Here is a 24,924-nt window from a genome sequence, read left to right as displayed (position 1 = left end):
TTTATATATTATATGCCCCAAAACATAAACTAATAATTATTTAAGTACATTAATCTCTTTAATTATATTGTAAAAAGTGAAGTTACAATTTTACCAGCTTTTAAACCATTTAAAAATGTATTAGTCTCTTAAATATGTAGAAAATAAAAAAAATGGAGCTACAAACCATTGTTAAGATAATACTAGCTTTTATAATTGCTCTTTACCTTTATTAAGATCTTTATGTCTTCATCTGGCTTCAAGTTACTGTCTAGTGTCTTTTAATTTCACCCTGAAGGACTCCCTGAAGCATTTCTTTCAGGGAAGGTCTAGTGGCAATGAACTCTCTCTGAGCTTTTGTGTGTGGGAATGTGTCAATGTACTACTTTTAAAGAACAGTTTTGCTAGATATAAGATTCTTGATTGACAGTATTTTTGTTTTAGCACTTGAGATATATTTTCCCACTGCCTTCTGGTCTCTATAGTTTCTGATGAGAAATCTGCTGATAGTCTTATTAAGTATACCTGTGTGTAACAAGGTGCTTCTCTCTTGCTGCTTTCAAGATTCTCTTTGCCAAGGGATAATGGTTGGGAGATGGATAGTTACCACTGTGCTAACAGTTGAAATTGATCAAAATTAATGGCAATTTACTACTCATGGCTTCCCCTGGAATTTGCAATACTGCAATAGGCTTCAGTAGTTACAGAATTGTTACATCAGACAGATTCTGCAACTGCAATTGTTGTCTAGGTAAGAAGATAGATTTCTGGTGCCTCCTACTTCATCATCTTCCCACAGTCCCTTCTCATATTCATGATATATTTTGAACATAAGACTACTAAGTTTGCCCGGCACGTTGGAAAGAATGTGCAGGAGAAAGAGAGGAGTGAAGGGGGTGTCCATGGTTTTTGACATGACCAAGTAAAAGGATCAGGTGCTGTCACCAGCTGAGACAGTGTAGATGATAGGTACAGTAGAAATGGGGTAAGAAGAATACTGGTTGAATCTGAGATGTCTAGATATCCACATGTTGATGTCAAGTGGGCAGCTTCAAGTAAGTAAGTCTTGGAGAGAGGTCTTGGCTGGATCAGAAACTTATGCAAGGGCATGGTACATGTGACGTCACAAATGGAGTGTGAGTGTAGATAGAGAAGAGCACCATAGATAATCCCTAGGGAACTTCAATACTATTAAGTTGTGTGGAAGAGTAGAAGCCAGCAAACTAGGCTGACAAATGCAGGCAGTTTTGCAACAGGAGATAAAAACAGTCTTGTCCTGGAAGCCAATGAAGACAATGATCAATAATAGTTAAAGACAGACTTTAATTCCTGTGATTTCTTTATTGCTACAGAGGCAAAAACAGCACCAGTGGAAACTTACAGGAATAAGGATCATATTTCAATGAGGAAATGGAAAAACTGAACAGCGATGTCTACTCAATATACTCAATATTAGATCCAACTGGTTTATGAGGCATTGAACTTTCTTTTCAATCCTAGAATTATTCATATACAGACTGATGAGTAACACAAATACTGTAGAAATGATTCCTAAATTGGGTAGAAGATTCAGCCGTATGACCTATGAGACACACTCCCAACTAATGAGTAGTTTATTTCTGCCTCACTTAACACCAGAGGAGAAATACGTCTGCTTTTCCATCTGTGGGCCTTTGAAATCTTAGCAGTCTGTGTCCACAATTATCTCAATGCCTCCTCAGATAAAAGAAAGTGAATTATACAATGGCTTAATGCAAAGAGGATCTTTGGTGCAGACAGACCCAGGTTCAAATGTTAACATGATCATTAATATATTGGGGGGCTTTAGGAAAGCCATTTACATATTTTTAAACCTTACTCTCTTCTTTAGAACACTCACAATGTACTTCAGAAAAGAAAATAGCAGTTCACTCTGCTTTTCTCAGTATCTGACATATACAGGGTAGTCATAAAAACTAATTCTCTTAAGTGTGAGGTCCCAGGTTTAAGGACTATTTTACAATGTTTTAAAGTGAGTCATTCCTCTAAGCTTGAGTTTTAGACTATGCTCTTAATTTAAGCACCATATCTATTCATAAACCAGAAATAAAACATGCATTGTTTTTTCATAAAGACAAAATTTGAATATGGTTTTTATATTAATAATAGATTTTGATGGGTTTTGGAGTCATGTTTGGGGTTAAATTTTCTGCTGCACGTTTTAAGTTATGATATGCTTAAATTATAATAATGAACTATATGATGTAATGAGATAAAGGCAACAGGCTATAAACTTACTAATGTTATTATTTTAGCAAGTTAGTTCCTATGAGAGTTTATATAAAATGGGAAGGATAGTATTATTAGAATTTTTGTGACAATCAAATGAGTCATATGTAAACACTGTAAGGTATCTGGCATATAGACAACACATAATAATTCTTAGTTTTAATTATTTGTTCCTCCATTCTAGGAAAAAAAGCTTCTACATAGAACGAGTTTTTCTACATTAATTGCTTTACATTAGCCCTAACTATTTTTAAAATGTCTTTATTATTAGGAAAACAACATTAATAGTAAATAATTCAAACAGCACAAAAATGCCTGCCATAAAAAGGGAACCCCCTTTTACTTCAAATTATCTGTCTTACATTTATTTATATGTAAATGTATGCACGTGTATACACGTGCATGTAAACCTTTTATACTCAAGGGGAACAAACTCATTTGTTTCATGTAACAATATGTATTTTTACAAATATATAATTCTAACATAAATTGCTAGATATGCAACTGCTTTCAAAAGTCTGTGCCTTTGTGATATTAATTAATTTTGCAAAATTGCCCTCTAAAATACTTGAGTCTATACTCTCTGACAAAGAGATTATGAAGTGAAATTTTCTGCATGCCCTAAAATCATTATTGATTATAATCCAAACTTGTCAGTCTGATAAAGAACAGAAGCATCTCAAATTAATCATAACTTGTATTTTTCTAAGAAGTAAGGTTCACATTTTTTTGAAATTTCCCTTACACTATACATGTGTGATAGGAACATTAGCTTCTTGTTCAATTAGAAATATGAATTTCTCTGTATAGAAAGGCATGGATTTTCTGTCATGTGTTTCAAATATTCATATAAATTTAGAATTTTCTTTTCGATTTTAGTAATTAATTATCAACATGACTTTCCTTGTACAGAAGTTTTAAATTTATGTTTTAAAATAATTTATTCATTTACTTATGGCTTCAGTAATTTCAATCATTTTTTTGGAAACGCTCTCCCCCAATTAAACTTTATGAAATAAAATTGCCCATAACTCATTCTAGTACATTTGTTTATTTAGTTATATATTCATTGGCACTTAATTTTAATTGGACACAGAATTTATTTTGGTGTACCAGATAAGATAGGGATCTGGTCTTCCTATTATTTTTTTTCTCCAATTGTCTTACTGGTTATCTCTCTAACACTTATTCAATAAATTATTTATTCACATTGTTGTTAATATATACTAATTATATGCATCCATGTTTATTTAATAAGGAATAGAAACTTGGTTTTATTAAATGCATTTTCTGATCTAAAAATTAGTGAATTTGTTTAAATTTTTTTTTCTTTTGTTTTCTTTTTTATTATTATCGTTATACTTTAAGTTTTAGGGTACATGTGCACAATGTGCAGGTTTGTTACATATGTATCCATGTGCCATGTTGGTGTGCTGCACCCATTAACTAGTCATTTAGCATTAGGTATATCTCCTAATGCTATCCCTCCCCCCTACCCCCACCCCACAACAGTCCCCGGAGTGTGATGTTCCCCACCCTGTGTCTACATGTTCTCATTGTTCAATTCCCACCTATGAGTGAGAACATGTGGTGTTTGGTTTTCTGTCCTTGTGATAGTTTACTGAGAATGATGGTTTCCAGTTTCATCCAAGTCCCTACAAAGGACATGAACTAATCATTTTTTTTTTTTTTTTGAGACAGAGTCTCGCTCTGTCGCCCGGGCTGGAGTGCAGTGGTGCAATCTCGGCTCACTGCAAGCTCCGCCTCCCGGATGAACTAATCATTTTTATGGCTGCATAGTATTCCATGGTGTATATATGCCACATTTTCTTAATCCAGTCTATCGTTGTTGGACATTTGGGTTGGTTCCAAGTCTTTGCTATTGTGAATAGTGCCACAATAAACATACGTGTGCATGTGTCTTTATAGCAGCATGATTTATAGTCCTTTGGGTATATACCCAGTAATGGGATGGCTGGGTCAAATGGTATTTCTAGTTCTAGATCCCTGAGGAATCGCCACACTGACTTCCACAATGGTTGAACTAGTTTACAGTCCCACCAACAGTGTAAAAGTGTTCCTATTTCTCCACATCCTCTCCAGCACCTGTTGTTTCCTGACTTTTTAATGATGGCCATTCTAACTGGTGTGAGATGGTATCTCATTGTGGTTTTGATTTGCATTTCTCTGATGGCCAGTGATGATGAGCATTTTTGCATGTGTTTTTTGGCTGCATAAATGTCTTCTTTTGAGAAGTGTCTGTTCATATCCTTCGCCCACTTTTTGATGGGGTTGTTTGTTGTTTTCTTATAAATTTGTTTGAGTTCATTCTAGATTCTGGATATTAGCCCTTTGTCAGATAAGTAGGTTGCAAAAATGTTCTCCCATTTTGTAGGTTGCCTGTTCACTCTGATGGTAGTTTCTTTTGCTGTGCACAAGCTCTTTAGTGTATTTAATTAGATCCCATTTGTCAATTTTGGATTTTGTTGCCATTGCTTTTGATGTTTTAGACATGAAGTCCTTGCCCACGCCTATGTCCTAAATGGTATTGCCTAGGTTTTCTTCTAGGGTTTTCATGGTTTTAGGTCTAACATGTAAGTCTTTAATCCATCTTGAATTAATTTTTGTATAAGGTGTAAGGAACGGATCCAGTTTCAGCTTTCTACATATGGGTAGCCAGTTTTCCCAGCACCATTTATTAAATAGGGAATCCTTTCCCCATTGCTTGTTTTTGTCAGGGTTGTCAAAGATCAGATAGTTGTAGATATGTGGCATTATTTCTGAGGGCTCTGTTCTGTTCCATTGATCTATGTCTCTGTCTTGGTACCAGTACCATGCTGTTTTGGTTACTGTAGCCTGGTAGTATAGTTTGAAGTCAGGTAGCATGATGCCTCCAGCTTTATTCTTTTGGCTTAGGATTGACTTGGCGATGAGGACTCTTTTTTGGTTCCATATGAACTTTAAAGTAGTTTTTTCCAATTCTGTGAAGAAAGTTATTGGTTGCTGTATGGGAATGGCATTGAATCTATAAATTACCTTGGGCAGTATGGCCATTTTCACGATATTGATTCTTCCAACCCATGAGCATGGAGTGTTCTTCCATTTGTTTGTATCCTCTTTTATTTCATTGAGCAGTGGTTTGTAGTTCCCCTTAAAGAGGTCCTTCCTGTCTCTTGTAAGTTGGATTCCTAGGTATTTTATTCTCTTTGAAGCAATTGTGAATGGGAGTTCACTCATGATTTGGCTTTCTGTTTGTCTGTTATTGGTGTACAAGAATGCTTGTGATTTTTGTACATTGATTTTGTATCCTGAGACTTTGCAATATTTTTAAAAACTAAATCTTGCATTCCTGAAATGAACTACATTTGAGTGTAATTTACTATGCTGATAGATGTGTGCTACTGAAATACCTTGGTAATATTTTTGTAATGTTTCTTATTATTGTAAAATAGACAGCATAAAATTTACCATTTTAACTATATTAAAAATATATCATTGTCATTATTATTTTTAGAGACTGGGTGTATATTACCTAGGTTGGACTTGAACTTCTGTGTTTAAGTGATCCTCCAGCCTTAGCTTACTAAGTAGCTGGGAAGTAGCTGCATGCCACTATACCTACCCCATTTTAACTAACTTTAAGTGCACGAATACATGGCATTAAGTACATTCACAATGTTATGCAACTATCCATTTCTAGAAGTTTTCATCTTTCCAAACAAAAACTCTGTACCCATTAATGAATAATTTATCATTCCTTCCTCCCCACAATCCCCTGTAACCTCTATTCCACTTTCTGTCTCTATAAATTCGCCTGTTCTAGGAACTTCATGAAAGTAGAATCATATATTTGTTCTTTTTGACTGGTTTATTTTATTTAGTGTAATGTGTTCAATGTTCATCTATGTTGTAGAATGTAATAGAATTTCATTACTCTTTAAGGCTGAATAATATTTCATTATATGTGTATACCACATCTTATTTATCTACTAATTTGTTGAAAATATTTGGGCTGTTTTTATCTTTTGGCTGTTGTGAATAATACTTCTATGAACACTAGTGCTCAACACTTGGTAATATTTTACAGTTTTCAATTGGTATTCACAAGTGAGGTTGTTCTACAGTTTTATTTTTTGTGACATCCTTGTGAAACCCATATATTTTTAAGAAGGTTCTTTATAAAATGGCATAAATCTAAAATTGTGTATTACATAAATTTATCTTCACAATGGTTTACCTTAAAAATGAAAATAAAAGTTACTCCTAATTTCTCTACATGGATCTAAATGTCTTTCAACAAGTTGGTTGCAGTCAGGTCCTAACTTAATATAAGTATTAATAATCTCTTATCTACATGTTTCTGGGTAAAAAGCATTAATTTTTACTTCCTTATTGCTCATAGAAAGTTTTATTTTTCTCCAAATCCCCCAAAATACAGTATTTAAGTTGATATCAAATTCACTTGCTTCCACTTTTCAAAATCAATAATAAAATGGAAATCCATTCCATTGATAATGCAATGTCTCTTGATTATAATGGTGATATTTCTTTTCTGATCTATTAAACATCTGTCTACATAAAAAGCCACTCCTACTGCAACAACAAAAGAAACAGCAGAAGATCCATCTGTGCGCTAATGAGTGTAGAGAAGCTTACTGAAGGCTGAGTTAAACAAACAAACAAATGAACAAACAAGCAAATGAAGAATGGCAGGACTGTAGAGAGGGACATGAGATGAAAGATTTTTTGGCTGTCACAGGGCCCTAAAGAGAGAATACGGGTTTGGACATTTTTCAAAAAGCACCTGCATGTTAATGGTCATTTTGAAGCAGTCATCAGTTTTCCAGTTGAGGGTAAATGTGAAAATAAGAAGCAACCCTCCCAGATAAGGTAGAAAATATTGGCCTGAGGTATGAGAAGGGAAGGGCTAGGGGTTTTGTTGCAGAATGAAAACAACTAGTTAAAACAGGCTGAATATTCACTAGACCTAGAAAAGAAGGAGAGACTGGTATGATTTCAGGAAAATCAAGGACATATTCGTAAGGGGTCATAAAAAATGATATGAGTAGAAGCACAACTAATTCAGAATTAGAAATGCATGACGCAATGTGGGATGAAAACATAAAAATTTAAAAAAATACAAAATGAAGAAATAATATTTGAAGTACATGGGACAGGCATTAATTAAAAGGATGGGTAATCAGAAAAGACAAATTCTAGACATAATACCACTGAAAATTTCTAAATTTTTCTAGGAAACAGGATTATTTCACATGCCATTCTATTGGAGAGAATATGGTCTACAGCAATTTGAAATTTTTTTCCTCATAAAAATGTGAATCAGTGTCATATCATTTTCTCAATTAAAATTTAAATTCACAAATGAGGAGTTGGGAAACTGATATGAATGAAACTGAAATCACAAAGCCCATCAAATCCTCTCTTCCATTTACTTTAGAAAAATAAAAAGCAATGCTGTGCAGTGGTCTGTGGTAAAGATAAAACAGGTTTAAGCTGTAAGCTACAGAGTGGCTTCTGAAAAACCATGTTGCTTATAAAACTAGATACGTTTCCAAGATTATGAGTGGTCATATTTGGCTTTGAGTCGTAGTTTCCATAGGAGTTGTAGTTTCCACATTTAGGAACTATTCTTAAATGATCTGATAACTACTTTAAAAGTCAGAAAAATCACACTCATCAAGTACTTGGACTTGGGTATTTCATCCTTTGTTGTATAAAGAAGGAAACTCACACTCTGTGGGAAGACATGGCAAGTTGCAACCATGGATGAGACTTCTTCCAACCAGGCACAGAAGGCTTCCCCTTTTTCTGGGACTGAACAGAATACGAAGAAGTATAGAGCAAGTGAGATGGTTTTAAACACATTTTGGAACTTCAATTTTCTGCATTAATCTACATAAGAAATTGATTTGAAAACCAGCACAGGGGAATGTGGCTGCGTTTGATCTTAAAAAAGGCCAAATTTGGGGCAGATTTACACTCCTGGCATTATATTGCTTTAAAAAGTTGGCAGTAACTCAAGTCAAGAAATATAAAGTGGGCCTTGGGGCAAATTTAATTGAAGAAAAGGTCTGATGTATTTCACAGAATTCTAAAAGTACATCAAAGAGATACTTTTAAAGGCATTGAGAGGCTGAAGTGCCTAGGTGAACAAACAGGTACACCAGCAAGCAAAAAGTAGATACTTATAAGAGGAAGCCTCTTATAAGAGGAAGCCGCACATTCCAGTCCTCTAATGGTCTCTCAGTTTACCCAGACACGTGCCAAGCATTCCTTTTGCATGTTTAGCAGTAACAAAATATAGCACAGCTTGTGCCATTTAGGTATATCTTGGTTTATTAGATCCTACAATGCACTTTCACTGCATGCCTGAAAGAGATTGTATTATGATGCTGACTGTAAGATGCACTATAGGTGGAGATGTTAAAATTTGAAAGAAATGGTATATTCAACAACGAAACATAGTATGTGTGGAGGAGAAATAGCTAATGTTAAGAATAGTGTTTGTTCTCCAGTCATATATATATATATGTATGTATACATGAATATAAATATATACATTTATATTTATCTATACATATATATTTGTGTGTATATATACACATATATACATATATGTGTATATATGTATATGTGTACATATGTATATATACATATATGCGTATATGTGTACATATGTATATATACATATATGCGTATATGTGTACATACATATGCGTATATATGTATATACGCATATATATGTATATCTGTATATATGTATACATATATCTGTATACGTATACGTATATCTGTATACGTATACACATACATCTGTATACGTATACATGTATATGTATATCTGTATAATATACGTATATATGCATATATACACATACACATATATATACGTGTACATATATTTCTTTTTAACTGCTCCTTGCAAAGCAGGGCTAACTAATAGGCAGTGCACCTAGAATCAGCCTCCAGAGTCTTTTATATGAATGTCTTAGGAATATGGAGGAACATATTGACACATGTTGCCTTTGTAGAGGCTTAACTATCAAGAAATAATTGGGAATTGGGTCAAAATGGTGGACTAGAAGCAAGAAGCTCATGTGTACTGCTCTCATGGACAGGAAAGAAAAGGGCTAGTGAACACTCACCCAACAAGCTGATCACTTAAGAAATCGCTTTGGGATCCATTGAGGCAGGAAGAGGACACAGCAGGGAAGAACAAAGCTGGGCAGTAGCCCGTGTGGAATCAATGTGTAGACAGGAGAAGCTCCCCATATGGGAAAGGGTAAGTAAATAGGAGTCCCATGGGAGATTCACACTCTCTTGACAGGGACCTGTGCAAGACTGGGGATGGGAAAACGCCCTGGCCCCACTACATTACACCACACACTTCTAAAATGAGGCAGAGAGCTACCAGTAGTTTTGGTAAGGTTAGTCTCAGGTCCACAGAGGCCTCTGAAGCCTTGGACCCTGGAACAGACTAGCACCAGTGCCATAGCCCTGATGGAAGCCACAGTTGCAATGTGTGGGAGCAGTAAGATTGATCCATCCACCCTCACCAGACAAAGCTTGGGGCCAGCTTCTGGCCCAGTGATCCCTCTTCTGCTTGAACTCAGCTGGCAGGTACAGCCTTCTTACAGTCTTAGAAAATACCCAGATAGCAGGGCAGGTGACTTCACCTACCCTGAACACTGGTAGCAATGTGCGCCACGCCTGCTAGATCTTTTAGCCCACTGTCTTACTTCTGTCCAAAATGTGTGGGAAGGCACAATCATGTGTTCCCTGGGGAAGCACCCAGACAGTCGTCTGACCCCACCCACTCCCGCAGCACCTAGCTGAGTGGGACCTGCTGGCTTGGTTGGTGACTAAGCAGGGAGGAGCCTTCACTGAAAGAAGTGAGACACCTGTGTTCACAGGCTGGTGGAGGATCAGGGCATGTCTCCCTCCACAGGGCCAACTACAGCCTGTCTGTGGACCACTGCCACTACCTGAGAAAGCCCCATGGACCAAAACATCCAGCAAAAGAAACGCAGGGATGGAGCTTGATTGAAGGGGGCTCCTCCAAGGCCTGGGAGCAGACTACGTGAGTGGGCCAACCCTCTCCAGAGCATCACAGAGAACTACGGCCAACTGCCAAAAAACAGAAGAGCCACGCAGCAGAGTAAGAGCCTATCTGCTGGCTAGCACCCTTAAGTGCCACCTACTGGACTGTGGCCAAAAAATACAGGACTGAAATATTTTGCCAGGATATCCCAGCCAACACATGTGCTCCCTGCAATACCACTATGGCTGCTGGCACATGAGAACAACCATGGATCCCACTGCCACCACCCTGACGAAGCACTTCGGCTGGCACTCCCTATCAAACAGTTGTGGCCACAAACCAGGATCACGTTAGCCTCCCCAGCACAGCAGGTTCCTAACCTCAAGGGGCCAGAAAACAAAAATGGGGACCCGGTACCAGCCCACTCAGGGTAAGAGCATGTAGCCCAGGAGGGCAGAACTGAGCCATGGCCCCCTGAAATATTCCAGAATCAAAGCCAGTTGACTGAATCCGCCTTATACCAAAGTCAAAATGCCAAGGGCATCAAAGAAGATAAATGCAAAAAAAGAAAACAAACCCCAACCAAAGGACAGTGACTTCAAATATTAAAGGACCATTGACCCACGCAGAGAGAAAGAACCAGTGTAAGAATGCTGGCAACTCAAAAAACCAGAATGTCTTCCTACCTCCGAGTAACTTAATTAGTTCCCCAACAATGGTTCTTAACTAGGCTGAACTGGGTGAAATGGCAGATATAGAATTCAGGGTATGGATTGGAATGAAGATCATAGAGATTCAGGAGAAAGTCAAAATCCAATCCAAGGAATCTAAGGAATACAATAAACCAATACAGAGAATAAAAGATGAAGTGGCCATTTAAAGAAAGAACCAAGTAATCTGATAGAGCTGAAAAATGGACTATAAGAATTTAATAATACAATCACAAGTATTAACAACAGAATAGACCAAGCTGAGGAAAGAATCTTAGAGCTCAACACTGTTTGTCCAAATCCACTCAGTCAGACAAAAACAAAGAAAAAAGAATAAACGAATATTAACAAAACCTCTTATAATACGGGATTATGTAAAGAGATCAAAACTACAACTCACTGGCATCCCTGAAAGACAGCGAGAGAGAAAGCAAGCAACTTGGAAAATGTATTTGAGGATAATGTCCACAACAATGTCCCCAGCCTGGCGAGAGGCTAATATCCAAATTCAGGAAATGCAGAGAACCACTGTAAGATACTATAGAAGATGACCATCCCCAAGACACATAGTCATCAGATTTTCAGTCAAAATAAAATAAAAGATATTAAAGGCAGCTAGAGCGTAGGGGCAGGCCACCTACAAAGGAAACCCAATCTGGCTAACAACAGTCCTATCAGCAGTAACCTTGTAAGCCAGAAGAGATTGAGGGCCTATATTCATCATTCCTAAAGAAAATAAACTACAACCAATAATTTCATATCCTAGCAAAATGAGCTTCATAAGCAAAGGAGAAATAAGATTCTTTTGAGATAAGCAAATGCTAAGGAAATTCATTAATACCAGACCTGCCTTACAAGAGGACCTTAATAGAATACTAAATATGGAAACAAATGACCATTATGCACCACCACAAAAACACACTTAAGTACATAGACCATTTACACTATCAAGCAACTACACAATCAAGTCTGCATAATAGCTACCTAATAACATGATAATAGGATCAAATCACACATATCCAAACTAACCTTGAATATAAATGGTGAAATGCCCCAACTAAAAGGCACAGAATGGCAGATTGGATAAAAAAGCAAGACCCAACTGTATGTTCCTTCCATCTCACATGCAACGACATCCATAGGCTCAAAGTAATACAGTGGAGAAAAATCTACCAAGCAAATGGAAAGCAAACAAACAAACCAAAACAAACCAAAAATCAGGGGTTGCTACTCTAATTTCAGACAAACAAACTTTAAGCAAACAAAAATTAAAAGAGAAAAAGAAGTACATTATATAATAGAAGGGCTCAATTCAACAAGAAGACTTAATTATCCTAAGCACATATGCATGCAACATAGGAGTACCCAGATTAATAAAGCAAATTCTTAGAGGCCTACAAAGAAACCTAGATAACCACACAACAATAGTGGGAGACTTCAACACACCACTGACAGTACTAGACAGATCATCGTGGCAGAAAACTAACAAAGATATTCAGAACCTGAACTCAACCCTTGGCTAAATGAACCTAATGACATCTAAAGAACTCTCTACCCCAACATTTCAGAATATATATCTCTCTCTGCACATGGCACTTTAAAATCGGCCACACAATTGGCCACAAAACAGTCCACAGCAAACTGAAAAACAAACTGGAATCATACCAAGCATGCTGTCAGCCCACAGCACAGTAAAAATACACATCAATGCTAAGAAGATGGCCCAAACCACAGAATTACATGGAAATCAACCTGCTCCTGAATGACTTCAGAGTGAACAATGAAATTGAGGCAGAAATCAAGAATTTCTTTGAAACTACTGAGAACAAAGATATAACATACAAGAATCACTGGGACACAACTAAAGCCTTATTAATAAGAAAGTTTATAGTGCAAAATGCCCATATCACATAACTAGGAAGATCTCAAATTAGCAATGTAGCATGACACCTAGAGGAAGTAGAGAAACAAGAGCAAACCAACATCAAAGCTAGCAGAAGACAAGAAATAAACAAAACCAGGCCTGAACTGAAGGAAGTTGTAACATGCAAAAGAGACAAATGTTCGCGTCCAGGAGTTGGCTCGCTGAAAGAGTAAATAAGATAAACCACTAGCTAGACTAACAAAGAAAAAAAAAAAGAGATGATCCAAGTAAACATAAAGAAATAACAAAGGGGACGTTACCACTTTAGGGATCCCACAGAAATACAAAAGCCTTCAGAGACTATTAAAAACACCTCTATACACACATGCTAGAAAACTTGGAAGAAACTGGTAAATTCCTGGACACATACAACCTCCCAAGATAGAACAAGGGAGAGACTGAATCCCTGAACAGACCAATAATGAGTTCCAAAATTGAATCAGTAATAAACAGACTACCAACCAGAAAAAGCCCAGGACCAGTTGGATTCACAGCCAGATTTTACCAGATGTATAAAGAAGAGCTGGTCCCATTCCTACTGAAACTATTCCAAACTCTAACTCATTCTGTGAGTCCAGCATCATCCTGATACCAACACCTGGAAGAGACACAAAGAAAAATATTAAAACTTCAGGCCAATATCCTTGATGAACATAGATGCAACAGTCCTCAACAAAATACTAGCAAACCAAATCCAGCAGCAGATTAAAAAGCTAATATTCCACAATCAAGTAGGCTTTATCCCTGAGATGCAAGGTTGGCTTAACATATGCAAACCAATAAATGTGATTATTCACACAAATTAAACTAAAATCAAAAACCATATGATCTTTTAAATAGACAACACAAAATTATTTCAATAAAATTCAACATCCCTTCATGTTAAAAACCCTGAACAAACTAAGCATTGAGGGAACACACTTCAAAATACTAAGAGCCATCTATGAAAAACCCATAGCCAACATACTGAATGGGCAAAAGCTGGAAGCACTCACCTTCAAAACCAGAACAGACAATGATGCCCTCTCTCACTACTCATATTCAACATAATATTGGAAACCCTGGCCAGATAAATCAGGCAGGAAGAAGAAATAAAAGACATGCAAATAGAAAGGGAGAAAGCCAAACTATCCTTATTTTCAGATGATATGATATTGTACCTACAAAGCCCCATAGTCTCTTCTCAAAAGCTCCTAGATCTGATAAGGAACTTCAACTAAGTTTCAGGATACAAAATCAATGTACAAAAATCAGTAGTAGCATTTCTATATACCAACATCAAAGCGGAGAATCATATCAATAACACAATCCCATTCACAATGACCACAAAAAAACTAGAAATACAGTTAAACAAAAAGGTGAAAGATCTCTATAATGAGAATTACAAAACACTGCCTGAAAGAAATCAGACAAGACACAAACAAATGAAAAAACATTCCATGTTCATAGATGGTGAAAGAATCAATATTTTTAAATGGCCATACTGTTCAAAACAATTTACGGATTCAATCCCATCCCTATAAAACTACCAATGATATTCTTTACAGAATTAAGAAAAACTATTCTAAAATTCATATAGAACAAAAAAAAAAGAGTCCAAATAGCCAAAGCAACCCTAAGCAAAAAACAAAGCTAGAGGCATCACATTACCTGACTTCAAACTATACAACACTACAATAACCAAAACAGCATGTTATTGGTACAAAAACAACCACCTAGACCAGTGGAACAGAATAGAGAACCCAGAAATAAAGTCACACATGTACAATCACCTAATCTACAAAGTCAAAAAAACAAAAACAAAAACAAAACAAATAAACAAAAAAAAACAGGCAATGAGGATAACTAGCTAGCCATATGCTGAATATTGAAGCTTACACTTTCTTCATACTAGTTACAAAAATCAACTCAAGATGGATTAAAGACCTAGATGTAAAATCCAAAACTATAAAAACTTTGGATGATAAACCTAGGAAATACCATTCTGAAAATAGCCCCTGGCAAAGATTTCATGACAAATATACTAAATTCAATTGTAACAAAAACAAAAGTTGACAAATGGGGCCTAGTTAAACTAAAGAGCTTCTGCACAGCAAAAGAAACTATTGATAAACATACAATCTACAGAATGGGAGAAAATATTTGCAAACTATGCATCTGACAATGTTCTAACACGCAGCACCTATAAAGAATATAAAAAATTAACAAGGAAAAAACATTCCCATTAAAAAGCAGGCAAAGTACATGAACAGTCACTTTTCAAAAAACATACATGTGGTTAAGAAGCATATGAAAAAATGCTTAACATCACTAATAATTATACAAAATGCAAATCAAAAGCACAATGAGATACCACCTCACACCAGTCAGAATGGCTATTATTAAAAAGTCCAAAAATAGCACATGCTGGTGAGGTTGCCAAGAAAAGGAAATGCTTATACACTGCTGTTGAGAATGTAAATTTTATCAGCCACTGTGGGAAGCAGTTTTGCAAATTCTCAAAGAACTTAAAACAGAACTATTATCTGACCCAGCAATCCCATTATAGGATATATACTCAAAGTAATATAAATCATGCTACCATAAAGACACATGCACACATATGTTCATGACAGCACTATTCATAACAGCAAAGACACAGAATCAACCTAGATGCCCATCAATGGTAGACTGGATTTTTTAAAAATGTGATACGTATACACCATGGAATACTACGCAACCATAAAAGAAGTTATCATGTCCTTTGCAGCAATACAGATGGAGGTGAAGGACATTATCTTAAGTGAGCTAATGCAGGAACAGAAAACCAAATACTGCATGTTCTCACTTGCAAGTGGTAGCTAAACATTCAGTACACATGGACACAAAGAAGGGAACAATAGATACTGGGGTCTACTTGAGGGTTGAGGGTGGGAGTAGGGTGAGAATGGAAAAACTACCTATCAGGTACTATGCTTATTACCTGGGTGAGGAAATAATCTGTACACCAAATCCCCATGACATACAATTTACCTATATAATAAACCTGTGCATGTACCCATGAAACTAAAATGAAAATTAAAAATAAGTAATTGCTGTGATTCTGAAACATTTGCAAATGCAACATCTATTTCTCTATTAATCTCTTTTGCAAATAAATTTTATTGTGTATTTTAGAGGTACACAAAATTATATTATGGGATACATATACAAAGTAAAAAAGTTACTTAAGTGAAGCAAATTAACATACTCATCATCTGAATAGTTGCCCATTTGTTTTATTTGCTTTTGTAGGCAAAAGCAGCTAAATTCTACTCATTTAGCATGAATCACAAATATGTCTATTAATTTTATTATAAAAATATAAAGTCAAATAAGAAACACTGCTCAAAATAATTTAATATTATAAGATGACATATTTCCCCAAGTTAAATTATTAAATGTAAAGCATCAGGACTACATAAATCATTCTTAAAGAGCATTTTTATAATTTTTATAAATTAAATTTTAAACTTCATTCAATTTCTTGTAGTATTCAACTAAGTCAGCAAATTAACTTGAAATTGGAGAGTAACTGAAACACAATCTATCCAAAAAAAGTCATGTAGTAAAGTCTTGAGAGGGCCATTTCCCCAAGAATTCCCATAGTCATTTATTGCTCTTTGAGAGGACTGTGTCATCATCACATTAATTATTGGTACAAACAGACAGCAGTTGTCAAGGGGAGAAATGGTTCTCAGAGAAAGTTGTATAAAGCAAATCTTTCACCAGTGTGGCCCCCTGAAGGATAAATCACTTTTTTATTATAAAACATTAAACTTTAAATCCATAAATACTGTTGTGTTCTGCTTAACAGCTCATATTACACCACATCACACATTTTATGGCTCATAAATGTACATCAAATACAGCTCAAGTTTAGTGATCATAATCTTAACTCTATCTCACTGATATTTTTCTAAGAAGTGGACAATGAACAGCAGGAAAAAAATCACAACTTTTGTAATAAAATATGGTTTGTTTTCAAAAGATTACTAAATATAATAAGATATAGTTTGTTTACAAAATATTATGATTTATTGTTGTACTATAGAAACAAGAACAAGGTAGGTCAACTTTGATAAGTGAGTATAATCTGCTTCTCAGAATTTCACTCTTTTTCTATAAAAAAGCTCTGAAGTTCTCCTATGTGTGATAATTAGGTGAAATGAATATTCCTTTAAAAATAAAGGAGTTTGGCAGGCTATTCATAATTTAAAGAAATGGTAAATTTTCTCAAGCATGAATTGTTATTTGAGACTATTCCATAAAACTATTATATTAACGATCGGGTGTTATCATTTTTCACATTCTTCCACATTTAACATGAAAAAGTAATGCAAATACGTGGGCATGATCAGTCAAGTTAAAAATGTAATGGTTCACCAAAAATGAAGAATCTAAAATTATAGTAACTGCACTAAAGATTTCCATCTATAACAGAAGCATGACCTTGAGAAATTCATACTTTTTCAGTTACCTCATCTATAAAATAAAAGTTTTATATATTCTGCGATTTCCAAGATTAGTCCCAGCCTAAGCATTCCATGATTTTAAAAATTATGAGAGACAATAGTTTGCTGGTGATCCATGGTCCACGGCAGTTAAGAATAAGCAGTTTTATCGTTAGAGCATTTTCTTATACATTACAAAATAAAACTTCACACAAAAATTTGAAATCATAGAATATTCTTATTTCGGTATTCATCATTCTAAATCAAACATAGATCCAGTAATAATCAGCATAAAACCACTCATATGGGAACTTGAAGAGCCATCAAGAGTTTAAATGCCTTACATACCTTGCCAGCTTAATTTGATCAGAGACTACAGAACTACATTTTTATTTAGAAGCAGGTATTAAGTCTGTCATTGACTTTCCCATACCCAGAAATAAAAATATGTTATTCCAAGAAACATCATCAAGTTATACCATATTTAACTGTATGATTTATGAAAAGAAACTATTCAAGACTATAACTGGTTAATTGATCAAGTGAAAAGGGACACATTATTCTTTATACTCCAACATATTTCTACCTTACTTCACTACTATGCAAATTTTTCATATATATTTCTAAGACTGCCCAGTTTAATATTCAAGAGAACATGATTATAAAGCAAATCTAATAAAGTTTATTTTAAAAACATATGCCTATGTAACACAGCTTTCTTGCAATAGAGTTTAGCTCAAAAAAAAATTGCATGCCCAAAACACTTCATCTCAAAGATAAATTTTATGGTTTTCTGGGCTTTAACAATTTTATCCCTGTTTGAAATAATTATAGACAAAGCATCTAGTTAATTATATTTACTAAAGTTTATCATATTAGAAGACAATTGGTAAACCAGAGCATTTATTTCTGTAATCGTTACTATTAGGATAATTACATGGTCCTTGCTTCACATTCACTCTTCAGAAAGTAAATTATCAGTTTGAATCTTTGAGTTTACATTTTAGTTTCCTCCATTCATTTGACCAAAAAAATCCCTCTGTTTACCCATTGAAATGTATGAATATAATTGATAAAACCATGCCACTGAATGCTATCTTTTATAATCAATGATCTACTGGTGAAAAAATAGCTTAAAGAAAGACGTAACATTCAGAACGATATCATAATTATTTTATGAATAAACTTTCATTATAGAAGACTATAGGTTATAATCTAAGAGTCTAATAACCACCATGTGATCTTCTTAGATATATTAGTAATAATTCCCTGCTGATTTTCTAATGTTACATATTTAGTATCATTAACTCTACTCCATTTTATAATAATGATATACATTTTAACATGAACCAAACATAATCAAGTGGGTGTAAATATTTGGAAAAACTGATATATCATTTATATTTTGAATAAATGATTAAAATATCTGATTATGCCTCCTACATTCACAGAACAAAAATGCTGTAGCCTTCAGTTGAAAATTACCCTCATCATTGCACTTTCAAGTTTTCCTTCCCCTATGTCAATATCACGTGCTTGCATATACTTAACATTATGAAGTTTCAAATATTTATTTTATAAAAGTCAATAAGTAAAATATCATCTTATTTTATCATTTTTAAATCAATTCTATGAGAACAATGTATATATGGTAGTACCTTTGGATATTGCTTGACAGGAATCAGTACTCTTTCCGAGAGCTTTATGTTTTTGTTGCTGATGACATCAAGATACTTCTTTTCTTCATCTTCCTTTTTTCCATCAGAACCTTGAAACTTTTCAATTTCTGGAAGAAAATCACAAGAAGAAAACAAGTGAAATGAGGAACAATGTTACCATAAATATGCTGAAAATGTTATCATAAATAATATTCATATTACTCCTCTTCTCAAATAAGATTTTGATGTATATCGATAAAAGGCCTGAAACAGCATCTCGCTAACAGTTATGTGAATGCTGCTACTGTATGTAAGAGAACCTCTGTCAACTCAAACTAAAAAGCGATAATTGAAGATGTGACTGTGGCTTCTGTGAAAAAATTGATGAATTTAATTAATTTTTAATATCTTCAAACACAGTAAAAAGGTAATATATGTCCTTTGACTATTTAAATTATTTTAGCAAACTTAATTTTTTCCAGGAGCATTAAATAGAACAAAATACATTTTAAGGATATATGCTTTATTTTTACTCAGAATTATTTCTAAGAAAATAAAAATAATTAAAATGGTAATTATTCAGTTAGCTAAAATAGGTAGTAAAGAGAAATTGCATGATATTTCACAAAGAATTATAGAAAAGTCATATAAATGATTAAATCTATAAATGATAACATTCATATTCATCAGTAAGATATTATCTATATAGGTGTTTAAGAAAAACATTAGAATATTACAAAATTTGATATTTTGGAGCATACTTATCCACTCCTTCATTTTTGAATTAATTTATTCCATAAAAAATGTTAAATCTCTACTAGATACCAGAAATACAACAGAAAACAATAAAATGTCTCTGTTTTTATAGACTATATTCTAACGTGGAAAATGAACAGTGAGAAAATGAATATATGGGCACACATACAGTTATGGCTGGGGGCAAATAATAAACACAATATGCTGTTAAGAATACAAAGGAGACTCAAGCAGTGGCTATTACTTCAGATTTGAAGGGTGATATTTGATCAAAGCCCTGAATGGCAGAGAAGAACAAGCCATGAGAAGACTGAGAAGAGCTTAACAGTCTGATGAAAAACAAGCTTTAGTTGCTCTTGGAATAGCAAGAAGCGAGAAAGCCTGTGTGGCTGAAGAATAGTGAATGTGGAAAAAAGTCTTGATAAGTGATTATAGGACAGATCATCTAAGAACTTGAAGAATACACGATGTTTTCTGCTTTATATTGTGACTGCAATGGTAAGCCTCTGGACTACTTTGAAGAATAAAGGAAGGTAGCCACATTGTATTTTTATTTTTAAGGATACATAGTATGTAATATGCAAAATCAATCACAGCAGAAGGCAAGCAAACAAGAAAACCAACTTACATTTGTCTAGTTGAGAAACGACGCTGACAAAGTAGGAATGAGATGTTAAAAGACTGTGTAGTTACAACTAGAGTCATCTCATGCAGTGCACTATGTAAAATAAGTGTTTTGGAGAATTATTAAAAATTCATTTAAAAATTACCTTTATGTTTTTTATATAGTTATCATTATGACCATAACATAATCAGTAAATATTTCTTTTTGTTCTTTGCTCTTGGTCAATGTACTAAAATACTAACTAAATTAAGATAAGAACGTGACAGTGTTTTACTTTTGCTATGGATAGAACAAAACATTCTATTTTTGTTATTTTGGAGTAGAGAAAAGGTGATGATAGTTATTAAGTATGAACACGTTTCATATAAATTTATTTATATTGCATTTTACAACAATTATCTTTTAAAGGTCTGACTACTTCTAAAGGTAAGGGGAATATATATTTTATCTAATAGTTTTGTTCTTTGTTATTCTATCTTTAACTAACATTTTTTCCCAAAATGTTTTCAAATGGCTTAAAGAAAAATTCCTAAGACATTTCAATTAGTAATCTTTTCGCATACTATTTGGGCTGTGTGGAATTTAAAACAATTATTTTGGAGTAATATTACATTACTTACCCAGGTAGTACCTGAGTGAAATCTACACTGCATAATTTTTATGAAGTCATTTATAATCATCTTATCAGTTACATGGTACAATTTCTCTAAAGACAAGTATCTTGAAATAAACTGAATTGTTTGAAAATAAGTTATATGTCTATAATTTCTACTTAGTGTGATAACATCAGATTCCTATATTCTACATGGAAGTATTAACAAGTCATTTTAACCAACTGACTCTTTAAACTGAAAATCACTTTATTCCAACCTTTCAATCCCTTATATAATGATTACAACCAGAGTTATGATAACTGCAAAGAAAATCCATTCATCATGTCCTCTGATACCAAGAATAAACTTTTGATCACTGCCCTATGGGTGTATGCACCTACATAATGTCATACTTTGTAGCTTGCTGAGGTAATTGTAATGTGGAACACAGTGAAGAGGCTGACTCAATTCCTGATCTATAATACATATGGCTTCTCCCTTGTTACTTTTTCATAAAAATAAATTGAATTTGTCTGAAATTATTTGCTATCCACAAAACTACTAACTTAGGCTTTTTTAGACATTTGCAATTTGATCAGGCCAGTATTAATTCTAACAACCTTTCCATCAAGAAATGGAGTTAAATGAAATAGCATTTCCACTGCTATTTCTGTTCAATTCTACCATTTTCTTCTGAAGTTTTTTGGTATTATTTTGCCCTCCTAATACTTTCAGGGAGTTATCTTGTCTTCTTTGGCATATCTCCATGACTAATAGATCAATACTTGTATTTGTCAAATGCATAGTAACAAAATGGTATATGCCAAACTTGCCTGAGTTTAAAACCAAAGAAAGCTTCATCCATGTCTCTGCAAAGGACATGAACTCATCATTTTTTATGACTGCATAGTAAACCATCATTCTCAGCAAACTAACGCAAGAACAGAAAACCAAACACCGCATGTTCCAGAGATCCAGAAAAATGTGGGGATGTCCCGTCTTACAACTTCTATTCAACGTACTACTGGAAGACCTAGCCAGAGCAATTATGCAAGGGGAAAAAAAGGCATCCAAATAAGAAAAGTAAAAATAAAGACATCTGTTTGCAGTTGACATGATCTGATATGCAGGAAACCCCTAAAGACTTCACGTAAAAACTATTAGAACTAATAAGTGAATTCAGTAAAGTTGCAAAATATAAAATCAACATCCAAAAATCAGTTCCATTTCTATATACTAGCAAAAAACTATCCAAAAAAGAAATTAAGAAAACAATCTTATTTATAATAGCAGCAGAAAGAATAAAACACTTAGGAGTAAACTTAGTTAAGCTGGTTAAAGACTTGTACGCTGAAAACCAAAAGCATTGATGAAATAAATCAAATAAGACAAAAATAAATGAAAAGACACTTTATATATATAAATATTGTTAAAATGTCCATAATACCCGAATAACCTAAAGATTCAGTTCAATCTCTGTCAAAATCCCAACGACATTTTTTACAAAAATAGAAAAAATAATCCCCAAATTTATATAAAATGATAAAAGAACTTCAAATGGCCAAAGTAGTTTTGAGAAAACACACAACTGGAGACATCACACTTCCCAATTTCAAAATATATTGTAAAGTCATAGTAATCAAAACAGTATTATACTGGCATAAAAACAGAAATATAGACTAGTGGAACATAGCAGGGAGCCCAGACATAAATCTATACATGTATGTTCAATTGTTCTTTGACACAGGTGCCAGGAATGCATAAGGGAGAAAAAAATTCTCTTCAATAAATAGTGTTGAGAAAACTGGATGTCCACATGCACAACAATAAAACTGGACCTTTCTCTTACACTGCACAAAAAAAATCAACTCAAATTGAATTAAAGACTGAAACATAAGACCAGAAATTGTAAAACTCCTAGAAGAAAAAGGGGTAAATGCTTCTTGACATTGGTGTGGGGAATAATTTCTTAGCTATGACCACAAAGCATAAGCAACAAAAGCAAAAATAGACAAGTGAGATTATATCAAACAAACAGTTTCTACACAGGAAAAGAAACAGTCAACAAAATGAAAATGTGACCTACAGAATGGAACAAAATATTTGAAAACCATATATCTGATAATAGACTGATATCCAAAATACATAAGGAACTCCTACAACTTAATAGCAAGAAACCAAATAATGAATTCAAAATTGTCAAAAAACCTGAATAGGCATTTCTCCAAAGATGATACGCAAATGGACAATAGCAATATGAAGAGATGCTGGACATCACCAATCATCAGAGAAATGCAAATCAAAGCAACAATGAATTATTACTTCACACCTGTTAGGATGGCTATTATTGAAAAAAAAAAGTTGGCAAGGATGTGGATAAAAGGGAATCCTTGTACATTATTGATGAAAATGTAAACTGGTGAATCCACTAACTATGAAAAACAGTATAGAGATTCCTTAAAAAAAAATTAACCTACCACATGACCTAGTTGTTATCGTTGGAAAGTTTGTGCCCCCACAAAATTCGTATGTTCAAATCCTGACTCCAAGATGACAGTATTAAAAGGTTAGGCCTTTGGGAGGTGATTATTTCATGAAGGGAACCTTCATGAATGAGATTCATGCTCTTAAAAAAAGAGGCCTGAGGGAGAGCCACACAACTTCCACCATGGGAACACAGCTAGAAGGTAAGGAGACAGCTACATGGCAGCATCCACAAAACAGAAAGTGGGCCCCTACCCAGATACTGAATCTGCCAGCACCAAGATCTTGGACTTCCTAAACTTCAGAGCTATGATAAATAAATGAGTAAGTTAAGGGAGCTCACTCACCCCTTCAACCATGTGAAGACACAAGAAGAAAGCATCATCTATGAAGCAAGAAATAAGCCCCCACCAGAAACCAAACCCACTGGATCTTGGAATTTTCCAAGATTTTGGATTTTCTAGCCTCTAGAATTGTGAGAAATAAATGTTTATTGTTTATAAGGCACTCCATTTATGGTATTTTATTATAGCAGTCCTAATAGACTAAGAGACCATAAATTTATATATGATGAATCTAAAATAGTCAAACTCATAGAAGCAAGAAGTGTGGTGATGACAGGGGACTGAGAGAAGGAAGAAACAGGGAAGTGTTGGTTAAGAGAGAACGTTTCAGCTGTAAACAATGAACAAGTCCGAGAGATCCACTGTACAACATAGCGTCTATAGTTAACACTACTGTATCGCTGGCTTACACATTTGCTAAGAGGGTAGATCTTGTATTACGTGTTTTTACCACAAGAATAAATAAATGCAGTGGGAGGAAACTTTTTGAGGTGATAGATATGACTGTGGTATTGGTTGTGTTAATGGTTTCATAGGGGTATACTTCTCTCCAAACTCATCAAGCTGTATACATTACATATGTACAGCTTTTTGTATGTCAGCCATATCTCATTAAGTGGATGAATTTTTTGAAGGTTTTGTTGTTTGCTATTTTGTTTTGTTTTGTTTTACAATAAAGGATTAGAGAAAAATAGGAGATGCAATTGCCTGGACTGGCAAGTCATACTATATAATTCTTTTATATTAAGAATGTTTCTTCATTTTGCTGAAGCTTTTTCAAAAATATTTTTAATACCTCCCCTATAGGTATAGTTTAGTATAGTCTATAACTTCAAAACTCAGTGTCAATGTGAAGATCATTTTATACTCATTCTGAAAATATGAGTAATATTTCAGTGAAAGGAACTATTTGAATATGTGAATCTTTACCTTGTCAAGTTACTTTCTTAACCGATGTGATTTTTTTCCTGCAACAAAATTCATACTTCCTGAACTAGCTATACTAAATGTTTAACACCAGCTTCCTACACACTTCTAGTATTTATCTG

At 34.3% G+C, this 24,924-nt stretch overlaps 1 protein-coding gene across 10 annotated transcripts in view; it reads right to left on the bottom strand.

Moving 5' to 3' along the window:
* KHDRBS2 (KH RNA binding domain containing, signal transduction associated 2) overlaps window positions 1-24,924 on the bottom strand; it is a 656,853-nt gene that overhangs the window by 523,450 nt on the left and 108,479 nt on the right. For all 10 annotated transcript variants that reach the window (XM_055257519.2, XM_055257497.2, XM_063618794.1 and 7 more), the window contains exon 2: window positions 19,074-19,201. In XM_055257519.2, the coding sequence (XP_055113494.1) occupies window positions 19,074-19,201 (128 nt within the window). The remainder of the gene's footprint in view (window positions 1-19,073; window positions 19,202-24,924) is intronic.

The sequence above is a fragment of the Symphalangus syndactylus genome, chromosome 2 (assembly GCF_028878055.3).
Source record: "Symphalangus syndactylus isolate Jambi chromosome 2, NHGRI_mSymSyn1-v2.1_pri, whole genome shotgun sequence".
Taxonomy (NCBI): Eukaryota; Metazoa; Chordata; class Mammalia; order Primates; family Hylobatidae; genus Symphalangus; species Symphalangus syndactylus.
Note: the sequence above shows the minus strand (reverse complement) of the source record. Positions and strands in the feature narration are given on the sequence as shown.